Consider the following 23152-nt stretch of genomic DNA (forward strand, 5'->3'; position numbering starts at 1 on the left):
CATCGAGTCTATCATGGGTGCTGGGCGGCGGAGAGGCGGGGCGGCTGGCGGAGCCCATCTGGGGGTGGAGGAGGAAAGCAACGGGTCACGCCTGGCGGGAAGGCAGCGTCGTAGCGGACTCGAGCTTGCTAGACAGCAGCACGGCATCCAGAATTCAAGAGCAGTCGTCGCCGGGCAGGGCTGGGGTCATGGGCCTGATCCCTGCACACAGAGACAGGCCCTAGCGCCGCGAGTGGGACACCCCAAACAGCAACCATCGGCCAAACAGTCGAGCTCTCTGTCCACCAGCCACCCGTCCAGTACACTTGCACCCCTACGCCCGTCACCATGGCTGCCGATATCGCTACCCTCTCGCAGCTGCTCCAGGCGTCGCTCGACCCGCGGCAGAACAAGCAAGGTGCGTAGCAGTGTCTCCCGCAGTGCTCATGTGGTGTAGCCTGCATTTCTGGAAAGAATGCGCGTATGCTTGGATACGCAGGATACAGACAGACTAGCCTTTCTATGCCTCATTATATCCGCATTCGTCCGGAATCCAGACCACCATCTTGCCCCTCCATCCCCCACACCACGCAACATGCGATGCTAACTTTTCACAGCGGAGGCCGCAATCAGCGAAGAGCAGAAGAAGCCCGGCTTCTCCCTCTCCCTCCTCCAGATCGTCGCCTCGGACGCGAACCCCCAGACGACCCGACTCTCGGCCGCCCTCTACTTCAAAAACTTCGTAAAGCGGAATTGGGTCGACGAGGATGGCAACTACAAGCTGCCCGAGGCCGAAGTCGTGGCCATCAAGAGGGAACTCATTGGCCTCATGGTCTCGGTACCTGCCAGTCTGCAAGCACAGCTCGGCGAGGCCATTAGCGCCATTGCCGACAGCGACTTCTGGCAGCGATGGGACACTCTAGTCGACGACCTCGTCTCGCGCCTCACACCCGACAACACCGTCGTCAACAACGGCGTACTCCAAGTCGCACATTCCATCTTCAAGCGCTGGCGGCCGCTGTTCCGCTCCGACGACCTCTTCACTGAGATCAACCACGTTCTGTCCAAATTCGGCACTCCCTTCCTCCAGCTACTCGAGAACACCGACGCCCTCATCACAAACTCCCAAGGCAACCCCCAGGTCCTCAAGAGCGCCTTCACAACGCTAGATCTCCTAGTCAAGCTGTTCTACGATCTTTCTTGCCAGGATCTGCCCCCCGTCTTCGAAGACCACATCGGAATCATCTCAGGCCTTCTCCACAAGTACCTTGTCTTCGACAACCCCGCCCTACACACCGATGATGACACAGAGTCGGGGCCGCAAGAGTACGTACGCGCGGGCATCTTCGAGGTGCTCATGCTCTACATTCAGAAATACGAGGACGCATTTGGGTCGCACCTGGGTCCTTTCATCGAAAGCACCTGGAGTTTCCTCATGTCGGTTGGCCTCGAGACCAAGTACGACATCGTGGTCAGCAAGGCGCTACAGTTCCTCACCGCCGTCGCATCCACACAACATGCCGAAGCCTTCAACAACGAGTCTGTCCTAGTCCAGATTATCGAGAAGGTCATCTTGCCAAATCTTACTCTGCGCGAGTCTGATGTGGAATTGTTCGAAGATGAGCCGATCGAGTTCATCAGGAGAGACCTGGAGGGGTCCGACAACGATACGCGACGACGTGCTGCCACCAACTTCCTGCGTAAACTCATGGACCGCTTCGAGGGCCTTGTCACGACTACTTCCCAGAAGTACATCGACGCCTACCTCCAAAACTATGCGGCAGACCCTCAAAACAACTGGAAGTCGAAGGATACCGCAGTCTACCTCTTCACCGCCATTGCTGCCAAGGGAACCGCTACCGCTGGCCAAGGTATCATGAGCGTCAACGAGAACGTCAACATTTTCGAGTTCTTCCAGACACACGTCGCAGCTGACCTTCAGGCCCAAAACGTATCGCCCATTCTGAAGGTTGATGCTATCAAATTCCTGTACGTCTTCCGCAGCCTGCTATCACCAGACCTTTGGCGCGCTGCTTTCCCCCTGCTGGTGAACCAGCTGGGCAACGACAACTATGTCATTCACACATACGCTGCCATCGCTGTCGAGCGTGCTCTGTACATGACAGACGACAAACGGCAACCCATAATACCCAAGTCAGACGTTGTTGGCTCATCGAAAGACTTGCTGGCGCACTTGTTCAAGCTTATCACAAAGAGCTCTGCCCCGGAAAAGATCCAGGAAAACGAGTTCTTGATGAAGTGCGTTATGCGCGTACTTATTTTCATACGCGATGATGTGCTGCCCATATGCGAGTCGATTCTTCAAAGCTTCATCAACATCGTCAAGGTCATCAGGCACAACCCTAGCAACCCTCGCTTCCAGTACTACATGTTCGAAGGTATAGGGGCACTTGTCCGCTTCTGTGCCCCAAAGCATCCTCAGTTCTTCGAGGAAAAGTTGTACGAGCCCTTTGCAACCTGCTTGCAGAACAACGTTGAAGAATTCTCTCCGTACATATTCCAAATCTTCTCCGCGCTGTTAGAAGCAAACCCTTCAGGCCAATTGAGCGAATACTACAGGGGTGTATTCGGCATCATCCTCAAGGGTGCGGTCTGGGAGCAGCGTGGTAACGTTCCTGCGTTAGCCCGACTGTTGAGTGCAATGGTTGCTCGCGACGCACAGAACATCGTGACAAGCAGCCAATTGGAGCCTATTCTGGGTATTTTCCAGAAGCTGGTCACTAGCAAGGCTCACGAGACATACTCGTTCGAGCTGATTGAAGCTGTCGTTGCGCACATCCCAGCGGATGCGCTACAACCCTACTTTGTCACCATCCTCCAGCTAATGCTCACAAGACTGTCGAACATGAAGACAGAGAACTTCCAGCAGCGCTTCATTGCGTTCTATCACTTCGTTTCAGCGCGACTGGATAAAGGACTTGGCGCCGACTTCTTCATCAAAGAGTCCGACAAGGTCCAGAATGAGTAAGTGAAAGATTCTCCAAATTGTAGGCATCAATTACTAACTTCGCAACAGCATCTTCAAGCCTATCTACTTGACTGTCATTCTTCCCGACACCCAGAAGCTTGCCCGCCCAACCGACCGCAAGACCGCAGTTGTGTCGTTCACCAAGACCCTGGGCGACGCGGAAGCTTTCGTTAGCCGTTACCCCAAGGGTTGGACCCTTACCACACAGCGCTTGATCGAGCTACTGGTCAACCCGCCTGTGCCTACCTCCGCAGACGACATCATCCCCGATGCCGATGTCGACGAGCTCGGTTTCGGTGTCGGCTTCACCCAGCTGAACACCTGCAAGAAGGCTCCACGTGATCCCTTCCCTGAAATCACCGATGTGAAGGCTTGGGTGGCTCAATATTTGAAAGATGCGGATGCCCGTCACGGCGGCCGTATCGTCAAGATTGTGCAAGAACGTTTGGACGATGTTTCGAAGCAAGCTTTGGCTGCTTACTTGAGCTAGACCTGTGGAGATGTTTAGGAGACACTTTAAAATATCTGTGAGAACAGATGCGCATGATAGCACGCGGGGGGTTAGGCGCAGGTAAAATAGTGGAGCCGGCTTTCTAGGATTTAGGACATGATACCAGGTAGAAGGAACAAAGCTGAATATATTCGCAATGCACATTATGTGCACAACCCAGCCACTGAACCCCATCAAACGTCCTGCACCTCATAGCTAACCTTAGTAATCCCCTTCTGCCTCTTAATATTCCTCAAAACAACCCTCCCACACTCCTTCAACTTCTGCACATGCGTCCCGCCACACGGATAACTCCCCTCACTCCCTATCTCCACAACCCTAACGCCATCCTCCTCATCTCCCTTCAGCGTCTCCATAACCCCCGTACACTCCTTCTTCGCCTTCTCCTCATCCCAGAAATGAATCTTGACGTCCATGTCCGCGGCAACCATCTCATCGACTCTAGCCTGTATCTCGCCTTTCTTGTCTCCCGGGATGAGGCCTGAGAACTCTACGAAAGCGGCGCCGGGGTAGTGCGATGCTTTTCCGTCGACGACGTCGGGAGCAATTGTACCTGTGGTTTTTAGATGCGCGACGGCGAGACCGATGACGTGGCCGGCGGTGTGGATCCGGGAGTGTAGGTGCCGTTTCGAAGTGTCGATCTTCTGCTCTGCTTCTATGCTACTTCCTTCGGGGAATTTCTGGTCAGAGGAAGAGAAGACGCCCATGTGCAGGATTGCGGGATCGACCTTGCGGACTTGATGCACGTGAAATGTTGTGCTTCCGGTGGAGATGGTGCCAACATCCGAGGGCTGACCGCCGCCTTGAGCGTGGAAGATTGTTGAGGGTGTTGTTAGGACATAGGGTTCGGTTTCTGGTGGTGGTTTGAAGAGGGATTGAGTATCTGCGGGTAGGGATGACAGGGCGTGGATTGATGTTATGGTGGAGGTGTGGGTATGTTTTTGGCCATCTTTTTGGTAGAGGGGGTCTGTTCTTTGGGATAGAGGGTCTACCATTGTGGTGATGGTTCGAGAGGTATCAAAGATGAAATGCGTGGTGGTCGTATCGTAGATGTAGCGGGCTGATGATGCCCGTTTTGGTGTTTGTGTTGTGGTGCCGCGGAAGAGGATTGCGCACGCTGGATACCTGGAAAGTCGACAGTACATGCGACGTTTTATGCTCGGCTGGCGTGATAGATAGTCGATTGAGTCACTTGAAGTTATCAAGCGCCTAAGATTGAAAGGAATGTTCGAGATACTTTAGAAGCCCGAAGTATGGGTCAGAACTGCGCCCTTGAGGTTTACATGCGCTTTACCGCTTTAGGCAGGTATCAATTTCTGTACTGACGTCTTCTCTTCTCGTGAGTGACACAAGAGCGCGATATATGACTGTACGCTTTTAAACTGAAGAAACTAATAGATTCATGATTATATGCAATCGCCGCGGTGAAAGTGGGTAGCGATAAAAGGTGCTGCGTTAACGATGCCATCGACGATACCTGTCATCTTTTGATTCCGGGGCCCTCCATCCCTCATTCTCTGTTCAACCATACCCGCATAGGCCATGGACACACTGGTCAACCCACGCAGCCTGAACCACCTTGGCCGTCAAAGTTCATGTGCTGCCGTCCGATTCTCGACTCAACATCCAGCACACGCGCTAAGCCCGCGCCTTCGCAATGCTCTCGTAAGATGTCCTGTAGATTGAGGTCCAGATCCCACCTCTTCCCTACTATGCCGATCGCCAGAGGTCTCACGGCTTCAGCGGCCTCTAAATTGTCGCAGTTAGTTGCGCTACCGCATAGCATTGCGGTAGGCACCAAGTAGGCCACGGAGGTCCAAGGAAAAGAAGTGTGCACCGTCCACTCTTTCTTCATCAAGCCTTTGGGGGTTTTCGCTATTCGAGTCATGGCGACGGTATCATTAGTCCAGGCGGCGTTCGTACGAAAATGATAGGTCTGACGACCGCCGGCCTCTGGGGCGACCCGGCTCATCCGCACGGAGGCTGCCGTTACGGTGTAGAAATCGCACTCTGAGTACGCTGACACAAGAAGTCTTTGATCGGCAAAGAGCCTCTGGACAAGGGTGTCGACTTTGTCAATTGGAATCTCTGGATGTAATGTCGGGACCTCGAAGTACAAATAAGGACGCTCTCGCTCCTCGACCCAGCCCAAGCCGGTGATGAACCCGCTCGTGTCCCTGAACGGTTGGGATCTGGTTGTGAGGATGCCGTACTCATGTAGTTTGACAAGACCAGATACGAGTGGCGTGGTCTCTGCTTTGAGGAGAGGAGGGTAGCTCGGATTGACGTCAACTTCCCCGCGAATGAAAAGGAGGTTCAGCTGTAAGAGCGCGTTCCAGTCTGGCGCAGCCGCCCAAACGCTATTCTGAGGCATCCAACGGCACATTCGGCATAAACCCAGGTCACTGCCTATACCGGCATAGGGCGTGGGTAGGAGAATACCATCAGTATTGAGGTTAGTTAGCGCATCGCAGATCGTGCATGCAGCCATCGCAGGTTGTTGTTGCGAGACTGTCACTCGATCAAGGTGAAGGGAAAGAGAGAGAAGGAGAGCTGCTCTTGAGTCAAGTGGACGCACATTCGCTTGTTTATCTACCCTCACGTGCTGATTGTGTGTGTCACCGATGACGCAGGCAGATACTTCCCCATCCGCAGGTACTCGCTTCCTCCATCGTTATCGCAATTTCTCTCACCTGCGCATGCCACCTGCCCTCGCCTCAGAACGCAGGATCATAGTCGTCAAGAGGGAAGCCGCGACGATGCACATCGAATGAATAACAGAACGGGACAACCTTAGGAAAGATATTTGGTAGCCACCTCGCGCCTCAAGGTCGCTCGATCATAACGCTGGCCGCCCTCATTTGACCAGTGAGCAACCACCGGGCTCTGCGTCTTGCACTCCTCAAAGATGTCACCCACACCAGAACGGCTAGTTTCTTGGAGTGTTTTGTTGGCTACCGGAGTGTCTTTGTTGAGATTCGAGAAGTTATCGCGCTGAGAAGGCCTAGTCGAGAAAGCTTTGGAAAGCCGGGGGTTGAGTGGAGAGGGAGACTGATCGGTGGACGGTGCGAATTGACGGATGCGAGGTCCCAGAGGTTGTTTTACTCGAAAAGGCGAGCCTTGGATGTGCGCGTTGACAGGACGGTGATCATGAGGTGCTAACTTGCGCATGATGGGTGTCTCTTCGCCTGAATACGTTGAAGCACGCGGAGTCGATGGTTGATGTTCGTCGCCTTGATATCCCTCGCCATCAATGTCCATTGCGTCCGCCAATTCGCTCTCGGGCCAGTGCTGCTCGGACTTTGAAGCTGTGGTAGCCTCTGAGTTCTGGTTTAGGATGAAGAGCCAGATCGAAGCGCCTAGCAGTGTCGCCAGGAAGAGCGTGTAAGCCTGACCATTGGGGTCAAGCACCCAGTATTCCAGACAGCTTCCACGGAAGAGGTAGGCGAAGAAACCTTTGGATGAGTCGATAGTGTCTTGAACGAAGCGCTCGAGACGAGTAGGCGGCTCTTGGTTGATGAGAAAGCCTGACATGATGTTATGAGGCAGCAGTCAATTCTTGGTGATCGGATCAAGTGGTGGGAGACTGGACTCAAAAGATCAAATGAACTGAAGTTATAGGTGACCGCGAGCGTTTGTTGTGATGTATCGGCGCGTGATTACTGCACGGTCCTCTTGATTGAGTGAATCAGTTGTTTCTTAATTCTTGTCCATGTCTCATGTGATGAAAACCTGTGATTTGCCTCGTAGTTGCTGTGACAACAACTGCATTTTTTCAACGCTCTTCAGTGATAACCTCCCAAAGTTCCAAACATTGCAGTAGTATAGCGACATCTTGATCTGCAAAAATTCCGCCGTGTACTACATGGACCCTGGGGATGCCCCAAAACAGCCGCATATCGCTGTCAACACCCTAACCCCAACCAGCCTTCCCAAACGCCGCATTCACTGGCGGTCCCTTTGACTGCGGTCTCGGTAAAGTGCTTGTATGAACACTGAATAACGGTCTCCGCGCTGGAGGCACCTCCTCCGGCCTACTTGAGCCAAATGCTCGCTCCTCCACGAATGGCTTCTCCATACCCTCTTTCTTCCACCTTTCCTGAACCCGGTTGAACTCCATACCCGGTGGAAACATGGGGGTCTCTTCGAGTCTGTGTCTGTATGGCGCCGATCTGAACGGATCAGCGGTCTTTGGCGTACTTTGCAGTCGGAGGATGAAGCGGGCGAGCTTACACACGACTCCGATACTGATTGTCAGGAAGAGAATGTGGAAGAAGCGAGGATGTTCATCGTAAAGCGCGAAGAAGGCAAGGACGACTCCAGTTTTCAGCTCGAGCCACACTAAGAACGCGAGAATGAGGGCTCCGATGTTTGGCAGTAGCTGTCTCGCCGGTTGGAGCATTGCTTTCAACAGGCCATGAGATGATGCGCGCATCCAGAGAAGGGACATTGTAAAACTGGGTTGAGGAGTGTGTGTCTGGCTGGTGGTGGACATTTAAGGAATGCCTGTGGAAGCAACAAGAACATAGATCTTTCACTAAATTTCTGAACATGCTTTCACTCGACATTACAGGCATTTCCGAGAAGTAAAGAAACCGGCATCCTCTGATTCCGCTGTCTTCCTTTACAATGTTCTCGTAGCCTCTATTGATCTTCTACATTCGCACTATACGAACACGTTGGCACGGCAGTTTGCCATAACAACGCCACCACAATGTCTCAAAAACAGATCGATATCGAGCTCAGTCAACCCATCATTTCACTCCCCCTTTCACATCGTCCGATCTCGGTTCAAGTGCGTGCAGCATGGCCCCCACTCCGCGCGATCTTGAACCAAATGCCATCGACAATTTCTTCACTGTGATGATGGCACTAGCCGTCGCTTTGATAGTACTGCTCTTCATCATCATAGTCAGATATGAGAGGCGCAATGCCTCGTGGATACGACGCGGGCTGAGGGCGGGGAATGAGAACTGGTTTATTCTTAGCTACGGAACAGGTATGCGTGTGGCGCATGTGGATCCTGATGGGGTAAGTGTTGGTTATGAAGAGGTAACATAAGCCGTGGAATGAGGTTGCTCTGTGTGGATGAGTAGTCTTTGGCGCGATGTATGTAGCGAGGTACGTATAATGCTTTCGCATCTCAGCCATGTATATGAAGGATTTGTCTAGCTTCGAGGCATGAGAGCATCAATGTGATGGGTTTAACATACACACAGCCTCGACGTCCAGCGTGTCAACACCATAATGACTCACTAAGGGTATATCCGAAGGTAGGGCAGACCAAGAAGAAAGTCAGTCCAATAGCCATTTTCGAGCAAGATCCCGTGTGGTCTGTTCTGGAGTTGTCTCCATCTTTCTTCACTCTCATCGTCCCTGTCTGCGTGGATCGGGAGCGTAGAAGCCCGTAGTAGATGTAGTCGTCGATCTGCCTCGTTCGGGCTCGGTACCTCCCTTGCTCGTATTCTCATTTCCTACCGCAAGAGTAGACATTACGCTAGCTAGCGACTGGCCGCGCGGTTTGGTGGGCGCGCTGGGAGCGCTCATGCTTCCCGCATTCGTTGTAGCAGCGCCTTGAGCCGCTGTGTCTCCTTGTATGGCTTCTGACTGCTGCTGACCGCGCTGCACCGGCGACCGCGAGTTCTTAGGAGGAGGAAGAGCACGATACCGCTTCCTAAGCTCCTTAAGCCCAAGTTCGGTTGTAGCAATCAACTCTTCCTCTGTTTCGACGGCAAGCTCGAGTTCATTCCATAGCTTCTGGACCTCTTCGTCCGGTTGTGAGCTTTCGTTGCCTCGACTCTCTGGTATGCGTATCGGAAAGAATTCGGGTTGTGGCTGTGGGTTCTCGTCGGGGTACATTGGGGACTGGAGTGGTGCGCCTTCAACGTGGGTATACAATCCGACACCTGTTATGTAGGGGGTTGTGCCGGGTAGGCAGGTGCTCTTGAAGGCACCGATCAAGTCGGCGTTCGTGCGGGCTTTACGAGCGGCTGCCACATCGGGCGGGAGAGGCGTGCTGCTCGTGGGTGGTTTCTCGAATACCGGTGGGTTGGCGGCGTTCTTCTCACGCGCAGCTGAGGCGGATTGGTCTGCTGATGAGATCATGGCGGCCCGGTCTGGGTGAAGATAATGTGAAATCGCACTCTGTCGCATGTTAGTGCTCTTTCCTGGTCTTGCTTTGAACATCGTTCGGTCGGTGGAGGATTGCAGCTGACAGCAATGAAACGGTAGTATTGGGGTTTGAGTAATCCGCAGCGATGTTTGGGTTTGTGTCGCTTTCCAATCGCTCGCATTTACTGCTTGACTTGCGCTGTTGGGAAGGAGCCATTGCGTTTGCTGTCTTTCCGTGGACGCACTTACTCCAATTGAAGATATACATACCTGAGGTCCCTGTATCCGTTGAGCGTTCCTACCATAGTGTCGTGAATGAGGGCAGCGACGATGCTCTCGTCTACTCGATTAGGGGACCACCAACGTCGCGTGAAGCTGACCTCGGAAGTCGCGCCGTTATCGATAATACCCGCCCCACTATACCCAACACGTCATAGTTCCAGACCTCCAGCCTCGCCAACACGCAGGCCATGCAGGCGTCCATCAACGCGTCATGACGAGATCATCAACGATCCGCTCCCGATGCGAGCTCCACAACATCCAGGAACGCGCCAAAAGGAAAAAGTGCTGACATCAAGACAAAATGGCATTGGCTGCTTTGCTCCGCGGAAGGCGGCTCGTCACGGTGTACCATGACCTCAGATCTTGTGCTAATACGATGGATGCTGCTGTCCTGTGACACATGCTGTAACTATGCAGTCTACTAAGTTATTTAGAGGTGCCGTCTCCCTGCGTTGCTGCAAGTCATCTTTTGTAACTACATCATCCTTACCACGCGTATCCGCTGCTAGGATCACTTCTACCACATCCAGAGCTTATTCGTCGACTCCTCCAAACAATAACGACCGCCTCAAAGGCCCAGTTGAAACCTCATCAACCATGCAGTCAGTAAAGAACGCCATTGCCGAGAATCTCGGCAAGGTCGTCTCTGGCGCCCATGACCTCGCACCCGCGGATCAGCGATTCTCGCTCGAGGAAGTGCCAGATCTTAGCGGCAAGGTCGCCGTTGTGACTGGTGGTTCAGAGGGAATTGGTTACGGATGCACACACACCCTCCTATCACACAACATCAAAAAGCTCTTCATCATCTCCATGAGCGAAGACATCATCGACGATGCACTCAAAGCCATCAAGGAAGAGATGGGCGAGGACAAGGCCAGCAGAGTGGAATGGATGAAGTGCGATCTCTCGGACTGGGAAGCAACCGGAAAGGTTGCCTTCGAAATCGCGAAGAAGACAGACCGGATTGATATCTTGATCAACAACGCTGCGAGAGGTATCATGACATACCAGCTCGCCAAGAACGGTGTCGATCTACACATGGCCATCAACCATATGGGTCATGTAGTCCTGACTTCTCACCTGCTGCCTTTGATCAAGTCCACAGCCGACAAGGGCAACAAGGTCCGTCTCGTACAACTCGGATCCAACGCACACGAGAGCGCACCCAAGGACGTCAAGTTTGAGTCTCTCGAGGAGCTCAACCAAGACCTCGGCGCTATGGGACAGTACGGCCGCACAAAGCTCGCTTCCATCCTGTACGCACGCTACCTGGCTCGTCATCTCTCTACTTCCCACCCCAACATCTTGTCCAACGCTACACATCCCGGTTTCGTTGAGACACGGCAATCTGTCGACATGATCCACGAGCCCTACCCGTTGGGCGGCTACGCTATGAGCGTTGGTATGGCGCCGTTCAAGAAGACGCAATTCGAGGGTTGTGTAAGCACCATGTACGCGGCGACCAAGACAGAGGGTACTGGCGAGTACGTTTGCCCTCCTGCGATACGGGAGCCGGGTAGTGACTTAGCGAACAACCAGAAGCTGGGCGAGCAATTGATGGATTTCACTGCGAAGTTGGTCAAGGAGAAGACTAAGAGTTCGAGCGCTGATAAGGGGTGTCCATTTAAGACGTACTAGAAGCGTCCCATGTAGAGTAGGTAGTGCCAATTACTTCGGATATGAGCAAATGCCTCGTTCATACACCAAACATGCCATGAAATGCCGCATTTTTCAAGACTGAAGAACCTTATGGCCGTAATTCGTTGCGTCTCATTCCAAACAACTATGGTATCGCTCGCTTGGCGCCTTGCAGACTGAATCCCTAACCCATACCAATGACCCAAAATAATGCAATGCATGAAACAACGCCTGATGCCCACAAGGCCGAAGCCTACTAAGCAATACCCTCCATGCCCATGGGTACCTGGAAGCCACTCAAACCTTCTCCAGCACTCGTCAACCGTGCGCAAAGACTCAAGAAGACCACTGTCTCGGTAGCAGCGAGGTAGTTTAGTGTATCCAGCAGGATCTTAAGATGCCGGGTGAAGTTCTCCTCGTACTTGGCTAGCATGTCGAACATTTTGTCGACGCGCTGGGGGTCGTATACGAACTGCGTTGTAGGTCGGTGGGTAGAGGCGACTAGTGTAGCAGCGGGATTCTTAGAGTTCTTGGCGGGAGGAGGAGCGAAGGATGCGTTGACCTGGGCGACTAGGTCGGGATCGCCGGTGACGAGGTAGCGCGAGAGGGAGTATGTGAAGGATGCGAACATGCTGCATGTTGACATGATTTTGTTGTTGATCTAAGTGTTATTAGCAGCCATACAGGCTGTGGAAGTGTTGTTTGACTTACTCGAAGCAGCTTACTGTTAGTAAGCATGCATTCCTTCAAGCAAGTCGCGAGGAAGTCAACATGATCCTGCATCAGCTCGTCTACAGTTCGCTTCACTTGAGGCCCACCGCTCTCATCCTCCGTTGCCTTGCCCTTGGCCCTTGCGTCCTGCTTCTTCTCTTCGCTTATCCGCGACATCAACGATGCCCAGTTGGGCTCAATGACTTCGGATGTGCAGTAGTAGGTAAGTTGTTGGACGAAGACCAGCATACGCGCTCGTAGTGTCCACGCTCGGCGTTTCCACTGCTCAATTCGCGGGTTCTTCGATCGGTGTTTCCAGGCGGCGTTCTTGCCCTGTTCACCCCAGCATTTGGCTAGATCCGTTTCGAGGTGCTTCAAGCTCAGTAGGTATCGGAAAAGTAGTTGGTAACGAGTGAGTGTGACTCTGCTAACCACCAATGACAGCGGGAAGGGCATGGCGTAGTCAAAGACCAGTGCTTGGTATCCAGTAATGTTCGTGTCATCAGTGATCGGTGCCGAGTTTGCAGGTGTGTAGTTGGACAATGTAGCAGTGGCAGCATCCTGGTCAAGACCCTGGACGTTAACGATCTTCATCAGCCAATTCGTAAGTCCAGTATCGTTAATTTGGACCTTGATGTCCTCCTTGTATGGGTCCTCCACAGCGACTGATCCAGCGTGTCGAGTGGCGAGATCCAATAGCGACTGCAGCTTGCCGACGTTAACATGCTTTGCTGGTTTCTTGAGCTCAAGCTCGCTCATCTCGAGGAAGTAAGTGAAGAAGTCAGAGCGATCGAGGAAGAAGTAGTGCTTTAGTGAACGTAACCGTGCCGGCAGTTGGTGTGTAGTGAGAAGTAGATTCAGGAGCGAGGAGTTTGCGTATGCGTATGAGGAGTTGACGTTGTCTAGGAAGCGCGGATCGTCGAAGCTGGTTGGCGCGTCTTGCACGACTTTACTAACGTCGACGCCTCCGCACTCCCTTACAACGTTGAGGTACTTTCCTGCCAGGAGCACCTTGTCTTTGACGGCTTCCAGCTGTGGAGGCACAAGAGCATCGCGTATCGTATATCTCTTTTCCCAATACTCGTCCGTATAATCCTGGTCTAATCTTTCTCGCTTGATGCTTCTCTGCTCTTTGATCAGAAACTCGGAATGCGGGTCCTTGATGCCGCCGTGATGTAGCCACTCGTTCAACATAGCCATATACGGTCTACTAGCCTCTCGTAGTAGTGTGGTCAGTAGTGCGCGAGCAGCTGGATCTCCCGACATGGACGATAGCCGCTTGGTGATGAGTCCGAGCACGCTTCCACCTTTGCAGAGTTTCTTGGCGGCGTTTCCTCCCTCACGCAACGACTCCAAGATGTTTTCGAAGTCGTTGCTGTCATCATCGGCCGAGTCTTCGTCTTTCTCGTCTTCCAGGATGCCGTTAGCTTTCAGCAGCTCGATCCCGGTGGTGTAGAGCTGGAAGAGCATGTGGCTAGTCTGTTTGGTATGCAGACTCAAGACGTGTAAAGTGAATGATTCGTTCGTCAGCAGCTGGTGCTCAAGTTGCGCAACGAGTATGAGGTAGTCCTTGAGCAACCGTCGTACAGCCGCGCACAACGCATGGTTCACGGCACCGTACTCTTCCCGACTGAGCACCTCGACGCATGTCTCGACAGCAATGTAATGTGTGGCAGTCTTCAGCATCGACTTCGTCAGATCCCTCAGACTAGGGTCCAGGCCGGGCATCAGGCGAAACTGTGGCCCGACCAGACGTTCCTTCTCTTCGTGGGGATTGTAGCCATCGCCGAATCGAATGTACTGTCCCTCAAATCCCATGAACACAAACAACAGATCCTCGAGTATAGCCTTTTCTTGTGCTTCTAGCGATAGTTTTGCGAGCGGTGTGGGCTGCAGCGATATAGGCGCGGTGGATGCGAGCGGAGGTATCGAGATGCGCGTCGCCAGCGGGGCGGTCGTGTGCGGTATCAAAGAAGCCTGCGGTTCCCAAGGCATCTGGGGCTCTTCGGGGATAGACTTTTGCGAGGCGGCGCTGCGTGAGGGTCGGTCGACGTCGCGCGGGAGTTTCTCTGAGCGGCTTCGCGCATTCGCCCTGCTTTCACTGGCATGCTTCAACGGGCTCTTTGTTCGCCTGATCTCCGTCTCCCGCTCGCGCACCTCCTTCTTCTCTACGCGACGCTCGCCCGAGGTGGCGCCTGTTGCGCGCATGGGTGCTGACTGTTTCCTGGCATGTGACGCTGCCGTGGTCGAGCTCCGGCGGTCGAGTTCCTCTCCAGAAGCGACGCGGGGTCGCGCAGTTGACGTGTAGTTGGCATTGACGGAGCGGCGATCAGCGCCAGACAGCGACTTCATCGTGGGCACGTTGCGGGAGGACATGTTGGCGGACAGGGCACTCCATGGAGCCCGGGGCGCTTTGGTGTTGCTTGTTCGCTGCGCCGAGTCGTGTTTGGGCTGCAGTAGCCGTGTTGATCGGGTCCCGCTTCACTACGCGTCGACTCGCGCTAGCCACCAACCGACCCATGACGCATCAGAACGTGCGCAATTCTACCTTCACTCCTTCAACATCCCGCTTCGTGCTCGCTCTACTCAATGCATACGAAGCCAATAGACGTGGTATTTGTGTTCACACTTATTGATATCAATCTATATCCTTCTCGGCTATATCCTTCTAGAGACCCTATGATGAATTCATCAAATCATACCGTATACCAAAGTACAATCTCAAAGACCAAGCCCAACCCAGAACCAGACCGCAGTCTGAGTCAAAGGCGCATTCTATTCTTTCTGAACCTATGACGAATTCCCTCTTTCACACTATCGTCCATTGGTATCTCATCAGCGTACGGGCCATGTTCTGGGTTTATATCCCATTGAGTAACAACAAAAAACCGTGCCAAGGCGTAGATAGGGTCGGGCGATGTGTGGGGACTGTCGAGCTTCACAAAGTCAAGACCGACCCAAACTTTCGGACCGACCCAAACTTTCGGATCGAGGTCGTACTCCCTCATGTACCACTTGTCGGGGTTTTTTTCGTCATCATACGGGACGGAATCCACAGCTTTTTCCCTTGTCAAAAAGGAACTAGGGTCCTGTTTATTGTACAAACTCGCGTGGCCTTCTTCGATTATTGATCGAATTCCGTTGACCCAGTTCCCGGGCTCGAAATCTTTCAATAGAACCATCTCGGATGGGTCGCGGATTTCGTCCTCTTCAGGCAAGTAAAGTGACCTGTAAGTCCACAAGCTGGCTGGGGCAGGCGAATTAATTGTCTTCACAACTTGCTCGTTGGGTTCCTTCTCGAGGGTGATGTAGAACAGGTTTCCGAAACCAATCCTCACATCGTTAGGTTCGTTTAACCATTCGGCCAACTCCTCATCCCACGATTCCTTCTTTGAACCATCATTATCTGTATCTCCACACGTTCTTCGTAGCTCTGATAGCATATATTCCCGCTTTTTGGGCTCGTTGCTGAAGATTCTTTGGGATGGCGGGTTGAAGGATTCGACCCAGAAATAAGCGTGGTTCGGGATGCCGGCCATTTCGGAGCAGATATATCTGGTGCTTATATGCTTATATCTTGATCCTCGTAGATTCTGTAATGTACTGATGATAGTGGTATGCATAAGAGACCTAGGAATATAGAGTTCGCCTTTTATACACGAATATATCTGAGTCACGCATGGTGACTAGAAACAGCATCTTAGTCACAATCTGACTCCAAGACCAGACTCGGCGTCAGGACACTGACGCTGATCCTTCGTGTTGTCACGAAGTGCAAGCACTGTATTTCGAATAGACAGTGTTTATTGGTGTCATCCTAGAACTCGCAGCAAGAGAACTCTTTGAGGATGCTTCAGACGAAACAGTATCGACTTGGTATCATCTCACTCACTGCGTAAATGCAAAGTCTATCTTCAAGGTCTAACATCAACTATCTAGGCAAACAAGACAAGAACCGTATTCGACATGTAACTATGCATCCATATTGACAACAAGATCTCTTCTATCAATCATCCCAAGGTTAGGAAGATTTTTCATCCACGCTCTATCGGCCTATATACATCATCCATTCGTGCATATCGACCACCCAGCATGCGAGAACTTGATTTAGCCCATCGCTCGACCTTGTGTTCATGGTACAGCGTACACTAGAGTATGATTAAGCATAATCACCCTATAAGACTCATCCTTCTCCTTCGGAAGAGCCTCGCAGATGGCCCGATGTTCCGGCTGACCTGCCGTGGGAAGACCTGGATGATCGACCTGCTCAGGATCAATATCGAACTCCTCAACCTCATGCTTACACTCTAGCTGTTCTGCGTACTGAATAGCATCCTCCCGGTTCAGAAAGACTTCCATACTCTCAACTTCCATTCCCGTGAATTGCAGACTGCGGTACCTTTCCATACGAAGTTCTCTTGCGACGACCGCGGGCAAACCCTTGTGTGTAGGGTAGTGCTGTTCCAAAATATGTTCAGGAATTCTGTTGACGGTTACAGTGTACAAACTCAGTTTTGCTGGCTCTCTTTTGAAGTCTTCGGGAGGTTGCTTCGCTTGATTCAAAAGGACTTCGTCTAACTCGTCAGTGACCTTCCCTTGGAAGTCTTTGTCTGGCTTTAAACTAATCTGTAATTGCTTTTCCTCGAAAGCCTTGGTATCGTTAGACCATAGTGCAAGCTCCTGGACGGATGTAGGGTTGTTGAACAAATCGTCGCAAGCGCGGTGGAGACGCCGCCGGCATTCAAATTCTGCCCAAGGGCCTTGACTGACGGCGTCAGGATATAGCTTGAGCAGATGTTGGATAAAGCGATTCCTCTCGCGCTCTCGGCAATCTGCGCTAATGCTGAAGACTCCACTAATGGACATCTTGTATTTTGGTCTTCCCACATTGTCGATAATGATCCAATACGTGGCCTTGTCCTGCGTTTCTTGCTCACTGGACATCTTGGAGAGAGATGAGGTTGATACACGGGTAGTTCTAGTTCCGACCTCGGGAAGACAGTCTCTGAGATAATATGGCAGTAGATTATGATGAAGTAGGCCTCAGTGATGGGAACGAAACAAAGTGAACTCTATCTGCTAAAAGGTTTACGCCATTTCTACTTCTCCAAACCAAAAGTTTGCTGCAGTAAGCCTTCTGATAAGGTCATTTGGCAGTTTCTACAGTGTCAGTAGTCACGCGAATGTCGCAACTTACAGCATACACCGACGTCCGCACCACACTACGTCATTTGCAAGTAGGATGGCGAGCCTCGTGTTATTTGTCGCTTACACAAACGGCTACTCCTGAGGTATTGTGTTCTACGCGGAAAGATCGAGCTCTTGTATGTTACTCATTCATTGATACATGACACTGCGTATGCGGCAATGCGACACCGGTTGTGCCACGGGTCCTTTCATGGGTGCCTCCTGAGGTCAACATGGACTTCCTTCCGCTCCACCCCATTCACGACCACCCTCAAGGCTTATCACACCCTCCCAAATATCGATAACAGCATTGTTCGCTCACCTGGTGATCACGATAAGTAAGCGCTGACTGCGTAGCGTTCCCTGGCAAGTATAGCTTTACGGATCTGTTTCAATCTGATCTCCAGGGCTTCATCTAGGTAAGCTCGTTGCGCTTGCTGTATCCATACCGGGGCACATCTCGACTATGCCCCTAACACGAAGATACCGTCCACCTAGTTCAACATCCTCATTAAGACCTTTGCTCCAAGAAGAGCTCATTTGCTACTAATGAAAGCCTTCAGTAGATAAATGCTAGTATACGAAGTGCGATGACCTAAGCACATGTCTTCGACCAAGTAGCGGAGCAGTTTAACCATCGATACGCACTGTATCAAGCGCTTTCTCAGTGACAGGATTGATATTAGGATAACTATGTCTGGTTCTCGATGTCACTATCATACAAAACTCCGTGAAGGAAAGACAATTTCGAAACAATAGTATGTAGAACCATATGTGGAAGGCTACCGAAAGCAGTGTAATGACTGTAATGGATTGGTACGCGCAAGTGCTCCTAGAGCGCGCACCAATTCTCAACTCTTTGAGTTTTGTTAATACGAGCAGTGGTGACTGCGTAAAGCATGAAATGCTTGGGCAGGGATCGCAAGGGCCCCACAGTCTCGTCTTCAGATGATACCTCATATACGACTTGATCCTCGGCCAGGCTTCTCGGAGATTCCACATTCAGAATTGCATTCTTTCCCGCCTCCGCCTCTGCATACTCTATAGCCTTGTCTTTGTCTACGAAGACTTGGACGCCGCCCTCTATTTCGTAGGGAAATGAGCCTTGTTCGAAATACTTGTCAAAGCGCCAATTCGAGTCCTTCAAAAAATATTTTTCTCTGGGGGCCGCCTTCGCGCCCATTAAATATGGAAGGGATGAGAAAGAGGATGGATTGTTCGCAATGTCTCGGTCAAGCAGGATATCAAGCCATCGCATTTCGGCTTTTCTGACGCTGACGTAAAATACCCTCAATCCATCTCCGTATGTAGCCTTTGGTTCTTTTGGAGGTCGGTATTCGTCCATATTCTCGCTTGCTGCGAGCTTCTTCATGGCTATCGCGGCATCCTTCTGGAACCCTTAATTGAGAGTGATTTTCTGCGTTTCAAGGTCGATATTACTACCTTCCGCCCATACTGGAAACGGCCGCTGCCAGTCGGGTTGTGCAAAAGCAGTCTTGGCAGCCTTAATCATCTCGTCTTTCCACTTGCTTCTCAAATTGGGGTCCTCGAGGCCTTGACGACTTTCTAGGATCTGAGTCGCAAAAACATTTGCCTCGCTGTCTCGGTGCTCGAGTGCGCTGCTGAAAGGACCGTAGAACCTCTGCATCTGCGTCTCTTTTTCCGTGATGATGATCCAATTCGTGGCATCAGCTTGATTGCCTTCCTGACTGGACATGATGAGAAGTTGTTTTTCGGTTAAATATTTGATCTCGAGACTCGAAATTGGTAAATAGGATGATGTGCAAAAGACTTTGGTCGTTTGCTTGAGTAGTTATGTGAAGGAGTTATAGAGTCCAAAGCTGCCCGCCCTGGAGACCTTTTATACCTTCCCAGAACATGACTCTTCATATTAGCTACATGGCAATACAGTCATCGCATGACGGAGCGATGCAGATATGCTTGTCGATGACACTGGTCTTCATAGTCATACGGAGAGTGTACCACCTTCAGCATCCGCAGCATGAGCTGTGCGAGGTCCGCGATGACTTGCTGCCGCGACAAGCGAGTCTTTGCGGGTTCTACATCGATCACCATCTTGTGATTAGGACGCCGAGAGATCTAACCAGCGGGAAAGTGAGCTCGAGAAACTCATCGAACACATTTCTACTAGCGGAGTATCACTCATCGATGTGAGATAGGTGGGCTAGCATTCCGATACTCCGCTGCACGTCTCCACATAAGGCTCCTTCGACGAAAGTCGTCCGTCAGCTCGGGTTCATGGAGTGTTACGCAGTACCCGGCACAGACGTGAGTTCTTTGTCAACAAAGTGGGACCGAGGGACTGCTCCACATAACATGCGCAGAGGCCACAGGCTCGACATACGTATAGATAGCGACCGTCGCGTGAATTTGACCCTGATGCTGCCATTATGTGTCAAAAGTAGACCGACCCGTGTGTGGACGCTCTACTGTTCGACGTTCTAGTTATCCGGTATCGCGACGGTCTGCCGCGCCTCTGACGGCCACTTATTTCCGTATCTACACGCTTTTTAACAGATAAATACCATGGAACTCACCGTGTACTATGTTAACGTTGATATACATGCCCAGATGTAGCTACAGCATCCCTCGACATCTCACCACAGGTGCAATAGTCCGAGCGTCAAGACTTCCAATATTTCATCATCGTATCAGACAAAATGAACCAGTCCAATAGAAAACCGCACCACGTATGTTCTGATGGAGAGCGTAAGAAAAAAGAAAGAGATGATGGTTGAAGGTCAGTCGCAGTGCTTTGAGCTTGAGCTGGGATTGAGCGTCATCGGCTAGCGTGCCGCATCCACCCGTGACATGATTAGCGTACACCAATGTCTACGCCTACTTACTGCTGTAAACGCATAGAAAAGTCCTCACTTGATCGTGGCCAAGCAATTTGCATAACAATCTCAGTTGGATAAAACTATACGAGCGCTATTGCCGATAGCAAAAGCGATTTGAAAAGGATGAACGATAGGTATACCCAAGCGCCATAACCGTATCTGTTGTCCAGGTTCTTCTGGTGCTGAAACGCCAATGATGCAAACGAAAAACATGCTCTAGACTTCGTATCTTCCTCGACCTTGGCCAGTGACCTCATTGCCGAACAACCGTCCGGCGTCAACACAGTACCGAGCCTCTCCTTGCCCGTCGCTTCCTACCTCACTACCCCAGCACACAAGCACTGCGTCCAGGATACCCCCGAGAACTCCTTCCATAGCGCCTAGAGCGCCCCAGCCGATTGCCGCGCTGATGAGACCCACGACGTATGCGTATAGGCTGCCCTTGTATGGTACAGACCCGCCGACTTGGAGCATGCGTGCAGTCGAGACCCATCCACCGAAACCGAGAGACAATGTTATGACCCAGCGGATGGCGTGGAGAAGCAACTTTGCCAGACGGTATGACTGAATCGATGGTCGGCCATGGTCCTTGAACGAGGATGGGCCGAGAGTTGTGGTTGGCGAAGCAGCGGAGATGAAGTTCATCTGTGACAGACCGCGCGCCGCTTGATTGAGAGGCACACCGTGGATGGAAGCGTAGGTCAGGGTAAGCGGGTTCGTCAATGCAGCGATGGGCGTCGGCACGACTGAATATGCGCACATGCCAATCATACCCGCCAGTCGCCTTGGAAGTACGATGAGGGGAAGGCGGACCAGGAGTGAGATCAGTGTTGACAAACAGATCGTGCCGGCCATGGTGTAGGTCGCGTGACTGAGAGAGGCTTGGACCACCGTTCTAGCCGCGGGCGCAGGTACGCTGTTGCGGTGGAAGTACCATTGAGATACCGTGGCTGCCGTCGTGGCGCGTTGCACACCCGCAATGACCGCCAAACCCCAGAAAAAGTCCAGGAAGAATACAACACCAAGCCACCACGTACTAGCATCGATGATCCATCGGGACTTGTTGCTAGCAAAATGGCCGCCAAGGAATAGACGTGTGAACATGAGGATCCATATCCACGCCCAGAGTATCACAGCAGCTAGTGTTGCAATACCCACGAGTAGCAGTGGGAATTGCGCTCTCAGGATCTCACTTGAGAACTCCAACATGCCTGTAGCTTTGTCTAGAGAATGTCGTGCCTTGAAGATGGTGTACACCCAGAACCCAGCGAAGCACAAGGGCCCAAACGAAAGCCAGCGCATCAGCCGGTCTTGTACGCTATCGCCATGCCATGACCCTTTGAAGCTTGATGCGAAAGGGTATACAAAGAAGGAAAACGATATCACTGGTACCGCCAGTAACATTAATTGCACCAAGGGCCGAGCGAAGGACCGAAGTAGCGATAGCCATAGGACTCCGACGATGACCGAAACCAGTGTGTACACACCAATGAGGTGGAACGACGAATGCAGGACAGTATATATCGTGTCGCCCAGTGGGTTCTTCTTGCCCGGTGGCGACTCTTGGAGAAAAGAGATGATCCATGTGCCAAAGATGGCACACTGCACGATTATGAAGAGCTCAGCCCAGAAGAAGTTGTGTCGTGGCGCCGATGTGGGGTTCTCTGGTACGTCGTCGGGAACGGTCTGGCGATCCGGACTTATTGGACGTGGGTGTTCGAGCAGAGTGTCTTCGTCTGTTTCCTGTGGTATCGGTAGGGTGTTTCGTAGTGGGCTGCGACCGCGCTTCGGCCTCGGCATGTTGCGAAACTGTTGGAAGGGTGGCGGTGGTTCGTCCTGGTGACCCAGGAGCTCGTCTCGGTCCAACTCTTCTATGCTCCCCCGATCTGTTGAATCAAGCTCCACATCTACGAGGTGGCCTCTCCCTCTGCTGCTGCGGTCTGTAGTCTCAGAGAGCGGTACACTTGACTCTCTTTCCTCGTCTTCTGGGTTGTTGATAACGGTCGATCTCCCACGTGCTGGCTTGTCGCCCTTCCAGGAGCTCTTAATCCCTCTCCCCAGACCATACCCTGGAGCTTCATTCTCGTCCCTGTCCGCACCTATGGTATGATCGGACCGTTGGCCATGTTCGTCATCGACTTCAGATGACTCGGATAGATTGCTTGCGCCAAACTGCCGCCGCGAGCGTTGCAGCGCGTATTGGTCTGCTAAGTCCCTGTCGTGCTCAGCATGGTCGTCCTCCTCGCGAAAGTCATCGGTGGCGGAGTAGAAGAGTGGCGCGGGCGCGTTGGACGTTCGTGAAGCGAAGGCAAAGCGGCTCATGGCCTGTGAGTTGTATGGGTTGGGCATGTTGCGACGCTGGAGGTAGGCTTGGGAGGCGCGTGAGGACGGGCGCTGCCTGTCGGGGGCGTTGCGGGTTGAAGTCGGCTCGGGCTGGCCCAGTGACAGCCGCGACTGAGACTGGGAGAGGAACTTGGATGCATCTGGGGAGCACGCACGTCAGTCACGCGAGTCCATAAGCTGCTCAAGACACAGGCGGCGGATCTGTCACATGTACCCGATAAGGCACCAGGTCCACTTACATTCAGAGAACATGATAGATATAGTGCGCGATAGATGTATATATGCCTATTGAGCTCGGCGATGGCGGCCAGGTATATCTATCGCGAGGAAAGTCCCGAAGCGAAGGTGGCTCAGGTGCGAGGTCAGCGGTCGTGAGGCGGTCGAGCGCAAGGGTACCGGAGTACAAGAGGCAGCCGCGGATGACGCAGCCTAAGAGACATGCAGCTGGGGGCCGGCAGAGTGCGCAGTGGCCAGCTGGAGGTGGTAGAGATGGGGTTGGTAGGGCGGTAGCAATAGGACAGCAGGGAGCTCTAGCCCGCC

General features: G+C 52.3%; 8 protein-coding genes across 8 annotated transcripts; 2 read left to right on the forward strand and 6 right to left on the reverse strand.

Moving 5' to 3' along the window:
• Positions 1-327: 327 nt before the first annotated feature.
• Positions 328-3458, forward strand: J4E90_008567 (uncharacterized protein; the record flags this gene model as incomplete). Its single annotated transcript, XM_051438090.1, has 3 exons — positions 328-397; positions 597-2964; positions 3017-3458. 3 exons carry the CDS (start codon positions 328-330, stop codon positions 3456-3458), a joined length of 2880 nt encoding a protein of 959 aa, XP_051288089.1.
• A 194-nt stretch (positions 3459-3652) lies between these two features.
• Positions 3653-4474, reverse strand: J4E90_008568 (uncharacterized protein; the record flags this gene model as incomplete). The annotated part of the gene is made up of 1 exon (XM_051438091.1): positions 3653-4474. One exon carries the CDS (start codon positions 4472-4474, stop codon positions 3653-3655), a length of 822 nt encoding a protein of 273 aa, XP_051288090.1.
• A 1798-nt stretch (positions 4475-6272) lies between these two features.
• J4E90_008569 (uncharacterized protein) lies at positions 6273-7013 on the reverse strand (the record flags this gene model as incomplete). Its single annotated transcript, XM_051438092.1, has 1 exon — positions 6273-7013. The coding sequence occupies one exon, from the start codon at positions 7011-7013 to the stop codon at positions 6273-6275; it is 741 nt and encodes a 246-aa protein (XP_051288091.1).
• Positions 7014-8846: 1833 nt separating this feature from the next.
• J4E90_008570 (uncharacterized protein) lies at positions 8847-9584 on the reverse strand (the record flags this gene model as incomplete). Its single annotated transcript, XM_051438093.1, has 1 exon — positions 8847-9584. One exon carries the CDS (start codon positions 9582-9584, stop codon positions 8847-8849), a length of 738 nt encoding a protein of 245 aa, XP_051288092.1.
• An 885-nt stretch (positions 9585-10469) lies between these two features.
• Positions 10470-11510, forward strand: J4E90_008571 (uncharacterized protein; the record flags this gene model as incomplete). Its single annotated transcript, XM_051438094.1, has 1 exon — positions 10470-11510. One exon carries the CDS (start codon positions 10470-10472, stop codon positions 11508-11510), a length of 1041 nt encoding a protein of 346 aa, XP_051288093.1.
• Positions 11511-11766: 256 nt separating this feature from the next.
• J4E90_008572 (uncharacterized protein) lies at positions 11767-15760 on the reverse strand (the record flags this gene model as incomplete). The annotated part of the gene is made up of 3 exons (XM_051438095.1): positions 11767-12171; positions 12222-14632; positions 15151-15760. The coding sequence occupies 3 exons, from the start codon at positions 15758-15760 to the stop codon at positions 11767-11769; spliced, it is 3426 nt and encodes a 1141-aa protein (XP_051288094.1).
• A 592-nt stretch (positions 15761-16352) lies between these two features.
• Positions 16353-17165, reverse strand: J4E90_008573 (uncharacterized protein; the record flags this gene model as incomplete). The annotated part of the gene is made up of 1 exon (XM_051438096.1): positions 16353-17165. The coding sequence occupies one exon, from the start codon at positions 17163-17165 to the stop codon at positions 16353-16355; it is 813 nt and encodes a 270-aa protein (XP_051288095.1).
• Positions 17166-20485: 3320 nt separating this feature from the next.
• J4E90_008574 (uncharacterized protein) lies at positions 20486-22864 on the reverse strand (the record flags this gene model as incomplete). Its single annotated transcript, XM_051438097.1, has 2 exons — positions 20486-22752; positions 22852-22864. 2 exons carry the CDS (start codon positions 22862-22864, stop codon positions 20486-20488), a joined length of 2280 nt encoding a protein of 759 aa, XP_051288096.1.
• Positions 22865-23152: the final 288 nt, after the last annotated feature.

Source organism: Alternaria incomplexa, assembly GCF_024043165.1.
Source record: "Alternaria incomplexa strain BMP 0042 chromosome Unknown scaffold_13, whole genome shotgun sequence".
Lineage (NCBI taxonomy): Eukaryota > Fungi > Ascomycota > Dothideomycetes > Pleosporales > Pleosporaceae > Alternaria > Alternaria incomplexa.